This window comes from Dryas octopetala, chromosome 7 (assembly GCF_963921425.1).
Source record: "Dryas octopetala chromosome 7, drDryOcto1.1, whole genome shotgun sequence".
Classification (NCBI taxonomy): Eukaryota; Viridiplantae; Streptophyta; class Magnoliopsida; order Rosales; family Rosaceae; genus Dryas; species Dryas octopetala.
The window spans coordinates 10,203,769-10,216,298 of NC_141372.1; the positions used below are offsets into that span (position 1 = coordinate 10,203,769).

At 37.6% G+C, this 12,530-nt stretch overlaps 1 protein-coding gene across 2 annotated transcripts; it reads right to left on the bottom strand.

Moving 5' to 3' along the window:
• Positions 1-7,986: 7,986 nt before the first annotated feature.
• Positions 7,987-9,940, bottom strand: LOC147279535 (homeobox-leucine zipper protein ATHB-16-like). Of its 2 annotated transcripts, none has more exons than XM_086250910.1 (3): positions 9,689-9,940; positions 8,922-9,289; positions 7,987-8,816 (listed from the first exon to the last, which is right to left on the bottom strand). In XM_086250910.1, exons 2-3 carry the CDS (start codon positions 9,234-9,236, stop codon positions 8,388-8,390), a joined length of 744 nt encoding a protein of 247 aa, XP_086107036.1. In that variant the 5' UTR covers positions 9,237-9,289; positions 9,689-9,940; the 3' UTR covers positions 7,987-8,387. The 2 variants fall into 2 exon arrangements, with proteins under 2 accessions (XP_086107036.1, XP_086107035.1); XM_086250909.1 differs by having other exon boundaries at positions 7,988-8,816; positions 9,479-9,940.
• Positions 9,941-12,530: the final 2,590 nt, after the last annotated feature.

Consider the following 12,530-nt stretch of genomic DNA (forward strand, 5'->3'; position numbering starts at 1 on the left):
TTCCATGCTTGTGCTAACCCATTTAACTAAAATCTAGGCCCAACACGGTTTTGCGGCCCATTCGTGCTTGTGTTGTGTTTGTGTCGTGCCTTAAATGGGGAGGCCTATAACAATTTTTTTTTTAGATGAGAAAACTTATCTTATGATATTTTTTAAATAATTAAATATTTTTATTTTTACTTCAAAAATTGAATTTTCTTATTGAAACATTCTTTAAAAAATAGAAGAAATAATATTAAACAAATCGTGCCTACCTCAGGCCCATTTTTACTCATGATCGTTTGTGTTTGGCCTATGTCATACTTATTCCGTGTTGTGTCATATGCTTTGTTACATGTGTTTTACTTATACCGATCCAGCGTATTTGACACCTCTACAACCAACCATTACCGAATCTAAAAAGTTCACTTTTGAAATCTATTTCACTTTAGTCCCATAATTGAGCGTTCAAATGCATGTGTAGCTATTGCTCAATGACATGATATTGCTGAGTATACTAACTATCATATTTTTAGATTTTTAAAATTGTTCTATTATGTAGATTTGTATGTATTAGTGTGAAAAGTGGTAATCTGATGTATATTACTTGTATATACAGCCATAACAGTTACAAAGATATATAGCAACTATACAGAAACAAACATGGAAAGAAGTAATAACTATAGCCTAAACTACAGGGATTTGCTGAACGAGAGAAGGAAACAGAATCAGTCAAAGGTCAACATCAATCTTCTCCTTTGATTAGGATTTGAAATCATAACACTCCTCCTCAAGTTGGAGAGTGAAGGTTCAGAACTCTCAACTTGCGAAGAAGTATACTGAAGGAATCTCTTCCAAGTGATTTTGTGAAGATGTCTGCCAACTGGTGGGAAGAAGGCGTGTATGTAGCAGTAATCATTTCAGATTGAATTTTCTCCCGTACCAAATGACAGTCTAGCTCGATATGTTTCGTACGCTTGTGAAAAACTGGATTGGCTGCTATGTGTAGTGCAGCTTGATTGTCACAATGCAAAACAACGGGCTCTTGAATATTAACTTGAAAATCTTGTAACAAGTATCTCAACCAGGTTATCTCACAAGTTGCATGTGCCATGGTTCGATATTTGGCTTCGGCTGAAGAGCGTGAGACAACATTCTGCTTCTTTGTTTTCCATGATATTAGTGCATCCCCTAGAAAGGTACAATACCCAGTGGTAGATCTTCTCGTAGTTGGGCAACTAGCCCAGTCAGAGTCACAAAAGGCTGTCAGCTTCAGGTTGTTTTCTGAAGGAAACAAAAGTCCTTGGCCTGGTGAACCCTTTAGATATTGGAAAACTCGAAGTACCGCCTCAAGGTGTGGCTTTCGTGGCTGGTGCATGAATTGGCTAAGTATATGTACTGAGTAAACAATGTCTGGCCTGGTTATAGTAAGATATATGAGGCGCCCAACAAGTCTCCTATAGTGAACAGGGTCATGTAACAAATCACCATCAGTTGAAGTCAGCTTTAACTTTTGCTTCATAGGAAAATCATATGAGCGTACTCCAAGAAGACCAGCATCTTTCAGAATGTCCAAGGTGTATTTTCGTTGAGAGATGGCAATTCCACGCTTGGATCTTGACACTTCAATGCCCAAAAAATATTTAAGGTCACCTAGGTCCTTGAGATGAAATTTTTCATGAAGGACTCCCTTGAGAGATTTAATGGAGGCTGGATCATTGCATGTAATTACAATGTCATAAACTTAAATCAATAAAGCAGTAAAAGAGGAGCCATGTGACATGGTGAATAGAGAATAGTCTGCTTTGGACTGAGTAAATCCCGCCATTTTTATAGCATTAGCAAATTTGGAAAACCAGTTTCGTGATGTTTGTTTAAGTCCATATAGTGACTTGTTGAGTCGGCACACAAGATTCTCCCCCTGTCGACGAAAGCCAGGTGGAGGAAGCATATATACTTCCTCATCAAGATCTCCATGGAAGAACGCATTTTGGACGTCGAGTTGGTGGAGAGGCCAATGCCGAGCAGCGGCAATAGCAAGCAAGCATCGAACAGTGACAAGTTTGGCGGTGGGAGAGAAGGTCTCATGATAGTCAAGGCCTTCTTGTTGGGTATAGCCTTTAGCCACTAAGCGAGCTTTGTAGCGCTCAATGGTGCCATCTGAAAGATGTTTGATTTTATACACCCATTTGCAACCAATGGGCTTGTGACCAGAAGACAGTGACGTGAGGGTCCATGTGTTATTTTGCTCTAAAGCAGTAATCTCAACAGCCATGGCTTGTTGCCAATTGGGGTCATGCGCAACTTGATCATAAGTAGTGGGCTCTGTTTAGCCTGTAATAACAGCTAAGAAAGAACGATGTGCAAGTGATAGACGTGCATAAGAAACAAAATTGGACAAGGGATAACGAGTACCTTTCATAGAACTTGGCATAGAGTCAGACAATGGAACCTGGGTATACAATATAGCATGAGACATTTTATAGTCACGATGCCAAATAGGAGGTTGTGTAGGACGAGTGGAATGACGGGTTGGTTGCAGATGAGGAGATGAAGGAGCCGTCGCTGAGGAATCCGGTACTGTAGGGGCGGAAGCGATGGGAAGAGTTGGATTAAGAGAAACTGGCTCTGGCGAGGAAAGGGGAGTGGAGCTGTGGTGGTCCACATGAATGGTGGAAGAATTAGATTCATCCACAAGAACAACAGAAGGGGACTCCTCCACTGAAGGATGGGATTGGTCAAGATGCTGTGAAACATCAGATTGATGATGAAGTGTGGAGGATGGATCCATATATGGCTCATGAGAAGAATCTATGTACGGCAAAACAATTGAATTTGTCCGTGTGTCACCTGCAAAGTTTGAATAAGGAAAAACATTCTCATAAAAAGTGACATCACGACTAGAAAAAAATTGTTTAGTGGTGAGATCATAAAGGTGATATGCCTTTTGCCCAAAAGGGTAGCCGACGAAGATACAACGGCGGGCACGTGAGTCAAATTTTTGGACAGGATGGACATTTGTGGCATAACAAAGAAACCCAAAAACCCGCAGGTGATCCAATGAGGGGGCACGATCATAAAGTAGTTCATAAGGGGACTTTCCTGACAACAAAGGAGTGGGCATGCGATTAATTAGATAAGTAGCAGTAAGAACACATTCACCCCAAAAACTTAAAGGAACATTTGAATGAAAGCGTAAAGCACGAGCAACATTTAAAATGTGGCGATGTTTACGCTCAGCCACTCCATTTTGTTGAGGAGTATAGACACATGTAGTTTGATAAAAGATGCCTTGCTCCATAAAAAATGGATGCATAGAGGTGAACTCGCTGCCATTGTCAACACGTATTGCTTTTATATCGCGATTAAATTGAGTACGAACAAAAGCATGAAAAGATTTTAATAATGGCTGAGTTTCAGATTTTAAGCGCATCAAATATAACCAAGTGCAACGAGTATAATCATCTACAATGGTTAAAAAATAGCGTGCACCAGAATGAGAAGTAACTTTATGAGGTCCCCAAATATCACAATGAATTAAAGAAAAAGGTTCAGTAGAAGAAATTGAACTTGTACCAAAAGGCAATCTAGTTTGCTTTGCAAAATGACATGCATCACATTGATGAGAAGAGTTAGAAGAAATAGCTGGATTTATTTTAGTAAGTAATTGTAAGCGTGCAGGTGAAGGATGTCCGAGACGTTGATGCCAAAAATTGGATGAAGTGAAGGTGTGATTTGAGGATGGGTGAGTAGGAACAAGGTGAATATAATAAAGTCCGCCATGTTGTTTACCCAAACCAATTGTCTTCCTCGTTGCCAAATCCTGCAAAAGGCAAAAGTCAGGAAAAAAAAGGACACAACAATTCAAAGATTTGGTAAGCTTGCTAATAGACATTAAATTAACCCGAAAAGAAGGGACACAAAGAACATTGTTTAAAGAAATATTGGAGTCAAAAGATATGGACCCAATGGAATGTATTGGAGCGTTAGCACCAGTAGGTAATTTAACAGATGAAGGAGTCGATGAAGACGATAATTGAGAAAAAATTGAAGGTCGGTATGTGATGTGATCCGTTGCACCACTATCAAGAATCCAAACCTGTGAAAAATTATTGGAAGAAACTGAATTTTGTAAATCAGAAAAATAAGAACTCGCCAGACCTGTAATGTTTGTTTCCATGTGATTGGCAAAGGTGAAACAAAACTGATCCATGATAAAGAGTAGAATTTTAAAATACAGACAGCTTCTCAAACAAAATAATTTAAAAAAAAACACCAAAAGACTGAGAAGAAATCAGATCTTGGTGAAAGTCCCAGACCTTATTGCTTTGATACCATGTGAAAAGTGGTAATCTGATGTATATTACTTGTATATACAGCCATAACAGTTACAAAGATATATAGCAACTATATAGAAACAAACATGGAAAGAAGTAATAACTATAGCCTAAACTACAGGGATTTGCTGGACGAGAGAAGGAAACAGAATCAGTCAAAGGTCTGCAGCAATCTACTCCTATAATTAGGATTTGAAATCGTAACAATTAGTTTCTTGTATTAGTGTATTAATATTTCACAAATAACATATAGTCAAAGCATTCAATAACTGTTGTTTTGATGCAACTATCAGATGCTACTGATCAATACTGGCATAGGTAGATATTCCAACGCTGACATTAAGTGTTCGAACTTCGAACACTAGAGTTTAGGGGTTCAAGTGAAGCATTGGTGGTGCTTGAGCATTCGAATGCTTACAATAAAAATTCATTCCAACACTTAATTAGATTTAGAAGTAGATTGAGTTGTTTGGTTTTACATAACTAATTAAATTATTTAGTGCATGTTTTTTTTTTTAATCAAGACAAAGAGCTATATTTATTTTATTGAATTCTCAATTCAATAAAGCAGAAACATCATATGGAGCCTATGGAGGAAAGGAATAAGTCAGACGGGCCAATCTCCCCCAAACAACATAATGATTACAAGAATAGGCTAACCCTTTTTCCTTGGCCACAAAAAAAAAAAAACCTTCTTCTTTTTGTCCATTCACTTAATTTTAAACAAGTTTATATTTATCGAAAATTAAAATAAATAAATCCTTTTCCTTTTACTGATTTTGCATCTCAAGTATGGGCACTTTTTCCCAGACAGCAGTGGCTGTGAATCAGGTGGCAACACTGTACGTTCTTCAGCAACAGTGTAACACTTCCAGAGGACAAAATCCAGAGGACCACTACACCATTGCAGAAGAATCAATGAGATTGATAGATATGTTTTTGAGACTTATTGATAATTAACTTGATCTTGATGACAACAGGGCTTGATGTTTTGCTCCGAAATCTCTCTCACAAAATTAAATCATGCATGCATATATATCCAAAACTACCATGCTTATCTTGATGGGAACATATGTTGTTTGGTCAACATCAACCCTTCCACAAACTTCCAGTTTTTCTACTCAAAGGTCACATCCCCCAACTCTACGAATCTCTGTTAAAAGATTATCTCTTCCAAGTTCCAATCCCAATAGCAAAAGACCCTTCTTTTTTCCCAACCAACAAGGTATTGTCAACTAGGGTTCTTTTGAATGTTAAATGATAAACTAAGGTGACAAATTACTGAACAGAGTAAGTTAAATGGTGGAATTAATGTAGAGAATTTAATTTATATTGGGGTGGAGTCCTTTGGACCTAAATTATGTTGGACCAAAAAACAATAATTAAGTTGGTCCAAGACATTAACACTTACATTAGATTGTGTTTAAGAAGCTAAAATGGTTGTGTGGTGGGTGTCCATATGTGTGATTAATGCATGGGGACCCTTTTTTATTGTATTGCAGGACAGAAATGCACAGAAATGAAGGTATGGTTTTTGGTGGTTTTATAGAGTTTCCCACACCCACACACTGACACACACACACACACACACACTCTCTCTCTCTCTCTCTCTCTCTCTCTCTCTCTCTCTTTCTCTCTCTCACACACACACACACACACACATACTGTACGTCATGGAAGTAAAGGAAAGCTAGCTAGCTAGATTCCATAGGGCATTAACAGTCAAACATGGGTGACGCAGAGGACCCAATTCTGACATGAGCGAGACATGGAGGAGGAGGAGGAGGAGGAGGAGGAGCTGAGAGTCGCAGCAGCTTTTTTTGGTCTGTCTCTTTCCCACCTAAAGTGAACAAGAAGAAAAAGTGGGAAAAGGACTTGTGTCTTCACCACCTCCATGAGTTTTGAAACAATGAAACCTTCTCTCTAAATCTGAAATCTACCATTCAATGAACCCTCTTCATTTAGAGCAAGCTTTTGTAAATTGGAACATGTGCGCTCAATGGGTTTGGAGTTTGTTTTGTACAACTGGAGCTTCTTATTCTTTCATGTAAGGTAGTGATGTGTGAGACAAAATATCTGGGCCCAGGAAAGGAAAGTGAGGTTTGCAAATTGAACAAGGCAATTAGCTTTTCAATTATGCTAACAGGTGGGACCTACTTAAGTTGGTGGGTAATGTGGTATTAAAATATGGTCTCTGCATTAGTCTTCCAACTTTTAGAGTGCAGTGAGTCAAGGACAATTAAACTTGGGGTCATTGGTTTGGTATGCCCATGTTGTGAGGAGTGAGTTGTCCCCTCTTCTCTTTAGGAAGTGGTACCACTTGTAGAAGGGAGGGTCTTTCTGCTGCTTCAGTCTTGCAATTCAATGTGTTAGCTATTGATTAGGATATACTTTTTCACCAACCACATGGCTTGATATCAAATAGAGAAAGAGAAAGAGCTTGAAAGATGGGCCATTAGAAATTGATACCCTCTGAATCCCACCATGTTTCAGAAAGATCTAGAGTATTAAGTAAGGTTTAAAGAGTTCCATTATGGTATGTACACTATATACGTATAAACATATCTAGTGATATTAAAAGATTTATACTCTAATTTTAAGAAGTCAATCTATCAAAATTTAAAAGTTAAAAGAGTTCGTTTATAATACCTACACTGTATATATGAAGTACAAATAGATTAAAAGGTGAAAATATCTATTTTCTAATAATGAAAAGCAAATTCATCAAAATTTAAAGGCATAAATTCAATTTAGACACATAATTATATAAGCTATTTCAACGGGGTTTATGAACTTTAAAATATTTCAAATATACACCCGATCTATTATCTAAATTGAAAAATGAATTTTTGTCCATTGATTCGTTGAGAGATCAGTTAAATGACAGCTTGGCTTTTGCTGACCGGGATTAATTGGCGACGTAGTGCTATCTCAGCAAACATTTCCCGCCAAATGAGCGACACGGGCCCACAATTTAATAATAATAGAGAGAGAGAGAGAGAAAGTTTGTGGACCCGTGTCAGGGGTTATGTGGACCCGTGTCGCTTATTTCCCGCTAAATGAGCGACACAAGTCCACCTAACCCCTGACACGGGTCCACAAACTCATCATCTCTTTCTCGCTCGTTGAACACAAGTGAGAGATTTATATTCGAATTTGGGGGAAAACGTGATGTTTTTTAGAGACTAAATGGTCAGGAGAGCGTTCGACGAGCGGCAAAGAGGTGATGGGTGTGTGGGCCCGTGTCAAGTGGACATGTGTTGCTCATTTGGCGAGAAATGTATGCTGAGTTGGTGCCACGTCGCCAATTAATCCCCGTTAGCAAAAGGCAAGCTGACATTTAACTGATCTCTCAATAAATTGATGGACGGAATTTCATTTTTCAATTTACATAATAAATCAGGTGTATATTTGAAATATTTGAAAGTTCGTGAACCCCGTTGAAATAACATATATAGTTATGTGTCTAAATTAAATTTATGCCAAATTTAAATATTAAAAGAGTTCATTTATAATACGGTAAAAAGATCTATACTCTAGTTGAACCCATAAAAATTTAAGGGTTACAAATGTGTTTGTATGTAAATCCAAATTTCAGCTTAGGCAAACATTTTTGAAGGAGGCCTAGTCAAATCCTATAGCTACCATTTTTTTCATTGGTGTAAAAAAATGGTTGTTGGAGAGGAGGTATCTACATGCTAACTTTGGTGCTGTTGCTTAAATGTTTGCAAGCCCTTGTCAAATCCTAGAGCTTGTGAGCTGCAGAAGCATATGGAAATGGCAACTAGATGTGTAGCATGTACGACCTTGTGTCATATTACACATGGTTTGTGACACAGTTGCAAATTCCTGTGAGGAACTTTTAGCCTTTCTTAGCAGTTGCAATGAAAGTTTAATGCTATGATTTCTAAAATAAACCAGCAACATGTTCACCTTTGTGGAACTCTGCAAACTAATATTGTGCTGTGGCCAATAAAGCTTAAATTGGACATACTTAGGTTCTAAATTACAAAATTCATTGAGATCATGCAATCTTATTAAATGGTTCAAACCCAAAATTCCAACTGGTTTTTACTGCTCTGCATAGTACCAATGAAGAGTGGGAGCTTGATCAACTGAAAAGAAATTGCAGGACTCATCTGTGCTAAACAAACTCTGCTCCTCCATCCTCACAAACTGGGTTTGATACCCTTTGCCTGCTACTGATCTAGAGTCTGATAATTGAAACCAATTCATCAAAGAATTTGAAGACAATGACTGACCATTATAGCCCTGAGAAGAATTGTTGCCATTGCTCTCTTCTTCCTTCATAACTCTATTTGGATCACTATGAGATGACCCATCTTTGGATTTCAAGTTCTTGTCACCACTGTCACTGAAATCTTGGTTTCCACTTTGCTCCAAAACACTGCTCTTGTACATTGAAATTGGTGATTCTTCTTTGACAGAGCCATTGCTCTCTGCACTCTCTCTGCACAGCTTTGCTTTTAGCTGTCTTACCTGCCATGTTACCATCAAAATAAACCCAATTACAAAGACCCCAGAATGGTCCATATTCATGGAGCAATCAAAATTCAAAATGGTCTTTCACTAATATACACATACCTTTTCAGCCAGACCTTTATTCTGTTTCTCAAGATTGCCATAGTTGAGCTTTAAAGCATCATGATCAGCTTTAAGGAGGCTGTAGTCCCTCTCCAATTGCTTAGTCTTCCAACGGGCTCGGCGATTTTGGAACCAAATGGCTACTTGTCTTGGTTGCAGGTCTAATTCCACAGCCAATTTGGCCTTCCTCTCTGGCTCTAGCTTGTTCTCAACCTCAAAGTTTCTCTCCAAGGCCTTGACTTGCTCTGAGCTCAAGCGCCTTTTCTTCCCTGAGATTTCTTCCCCACAGTCTTCTTGGTCTAAAGAATCCAACATTGCCTGAAATTCCTTGCTATAACCAAACTTGTCCTTTGCATGCTTCTCCTCCTCTGCATAACAAGTAGTGAAAGAAATTTGAGTATCAAAACATCGAGAGAGACAGAGACAGAGACAGAGATAGAGAGTTACAAAAGATTTATCTAAGCAATTTATGGATAATTTTTTACAGGGCCTGTTTGGAAAATTCAATCACATGAACATGCCTTAATACAATGTGTTTTGTCAGTTTGCTTTGTTACCTTTTGGTGGGAAATTGGAGATCAAAGCACCCAAAGAATCTGAGCTGCTGGACCTCTTCATAATTCAAAAGAACAACAACCTAGTAACCTACTAAGCAGATGCTCCAAAACCCTTTATTGATTTGGTTTCAAAATTCAAATCTGTCTGCCTTTGTACAGCTCAGAGAGGGGTTCAAAGCAAATTTTTTTGGCTGAAATTAAAAAGATTACCAAAATGGGAAATGTTGTAAGACCATGCTTTTCTGGTCAGCTTTAGGGCTCCCTTGCCTTTCCTTTGTGAGACTATGGTTTGGAGCAGCTACACTGCCAGAGGTTTTGCCTTGCCTTTCTTGGTTCCTCCAAAACATACCCTTCAAAAGTATACCTCATAAACAAAAGCCTTTCTCCTGGTTAATCATTATATAATCAATATGTACAGGAGTACAGCTACAGCTAGAGATAGACTACTTTACTGTGGAACAGGAACTCTTGCACTGCTTGATTGCTTTGCTTTACTACAGTCTGTTACAATATGTATGCATTAACTGATGTGAATGCTCTGATTTGACTCTCATTTCTTTTTTCTTTTTCTCTTTTTTTTTTTTTTTTTTAAATGAATGAAGGATAATCACGGTGTTTGAATTAAGCAGAGGCTAAATTCACTTTGTAACATTTTCCTTTGCTTAAGCAGAGGCTAAATTTACTCCCTGCAAAAAAAAGTTCTTTATAACTTTGAAAGCAGTGGACATGAGGTCATACTATCTAAGGTTTTTGTCCTATGCATAATAATTTAGAATAATATTTGGCTCTCAATTTCTCTCATATTTTATTATGATATTTTAGCCATAGATTGACTAAGAATTCATTGTTCTTTCTAATTCTAAGCAAAGTGGACATTTTAAGTGTGAGAATATAGTGTTCTTTAAAATTGAAAAATTATACCTATTTAGTGGTTTATAATGTGTTGGCCCTCTTTATTCATTGTCAATTGATTTGGGTTGGATACTCACTTTTCATCATGATATTAGAGCAAGTTCACCCACGTGTTAGGTCGAGTGACCACATGTGCATGGACATGTGAAAATGTGGAGTATTATCCCACATTAAAAATGATAACCTTGCATAGTAGTTGCTTATAAGGTGCCAGACCTGTTCATCCATCACAACTTGATTTTGGGTTAGAATTAGAATTGGTTATGAGTTTGATTTAAGATGAAATTTCACTTCAACATTTTATTTTTTAGTTAGTTTTATTTATTTTCAATTCAATTTAAATCACTTTCACAACATTAAATAACTATCATAAATGACAATTTAAATTGATAGGTCCACCAATTTGATCAATCATGTCACACCTTAGGGACCATCCCTGGTGAGGTTTTGGATGACAGAATTGGATCTCTCCATTTATGCTGAGAAGAAAATTTGCATGAATGTTTCTCATAAGAAAATTGTTCTGTTAAACATTTCAATTGGGAGCAGAACTTTGTTGCTGATGGAAACTCAAAAAAAAAAAAACAAAAAGTTTATGTTGGTATATGTCTATTTGCTTTAACTCAGTAGTAGTATTTGTAGTCAAAACTCAAATCCCATCAAGAATATCAAGCCATGTCAAAAACTGAAAGCAAATGGATTTTGCCTACATGCGGACGTATGTATGGTGCAGACGCTTTTGTCACAATTAGATTGAAGCGCATTTACTCTTTTTTTTTTTTGTTATAAGGAGATTCGAACTTAGGATTTACCTTAATTCAACCCGTTCATATAATCTCATCCCAGTTGAACTAAAGTTCATGGGCACATTCAGTGGGATTAGGTGGCTGGCTGGAGTATTGGTAGGTTCGTTTTCTTCAGCTACAACCATTGACCTCACTTTTTTAGTTTAAGGACTCTAGGTTGCTTTGCAAGGTTGGAGTTGCAATAGCATGCCAACAAGAAATAGCTAGATTACTTGTGGGATTTGTATGTGTGACTTGACCATAGGTCTTGAGCACGAGGTCCTCAGATTAAGGGCCCTTGGACTATAATCCAACATATGCCTAACTTCGACTTGTTTGTGTGAATCTTGAGCAAGGTCCTCAGATTAAGGGCACTTGGAGAATAATCCAATACATGTCTAACTTCTACACGTTTGTGTGAATCTTGAGCTCAACTAGGGTCCAATCCAACCCAACCATGGGTTGGAATTCGACCATGGATCTTGAGGTCGATCAAGGTGGAGTAATTCGACTTTGATCCTTTCAAACTAGGGGTAGTCCTTTACATGCTTAGCTCCCAATACTCTAAAGTCTAAAGGGGGTTCTGTTTTAAAAAAGGCAACAATGCAAATTAATAGAGTGAAAGAGGAACATGGACCCTAGAGTGAAGTCAGCTTTAATTTTTAATTTTTATGCTCTCTCCTGTTTGTTTCCAAAAGCTTAGCCGAATATGTTGAAATGAAAAGAGAGGACATTCATAGACTATGTTTTGCTCTCCTACCTAATCATAGGGAGGGTGTAAAAAGATTGGCTGGATGACAAAGGTAGGGTAGGATTCAAAAGTTTTTACACCTTTTTTCCCTGCTGATTACTTTAGAGATATGGGTGTCCAAAAGCTGTTTTGAAAGTCTGACCACATGTTGCACAAGGCAAATATGTAAAAGCTTTTCATTTCTCATAAACCCAAACAACTTAGCTGGCACTGGTTTGCCTGTCCCAGCATTTCTTATATGGTTTTATCCATCTCAGTTCTACCTAAGTTTTTAGCACACCAGACATTTTCCCATATACTTGCATTACAAATTATGGGTTTTACTTTTACCTCATATGAATCAATATTTTCCCATCCACAGTTTTTGAAAAAACTGTAACCTTACTGTTGATTTAACAGTAAACAAATGGAATAAACTGACAGGAATTTATATGAATTTCCACCCTTATTGTGTTCTCAATATCTCCACTCTATGTCCAACAAGGTATATACTATACGACATGATATGTTGGATGAAATTCTCAAAAAATTTTGTTTATGAGCAAGAGATCCACCTGAGTCTATATGTAATTGGGTCACACGAGTACATGAAAGAAATACTTCA

Excerpts from the sequence above, each read along its gene's own strand:
- LOC147279535 (XM_086250909.1), bottom strand. The coding sequence starts at position 9,539 with ATGAAGAGGTCCAGCAGCTCAGATTCTTTGGGTGCTTTGATCTCCAAT. Across the intron at positions 9,290-9,478 it reads CTCCAATTTCCCACCAAAAG|AGGAGGAGAAGCATGCAAAG; the intron begins GTAACAAAGCAA and ends CTTGTTATGCAG. Across the intron at positions 8,817-8,921 it reads ATAAAGGTCTGGCTGAAAAG|GTAAGACAGCTAAAAGCAAA; the intron begins GTATGTGTATAT and ends GTAACATGGCAG.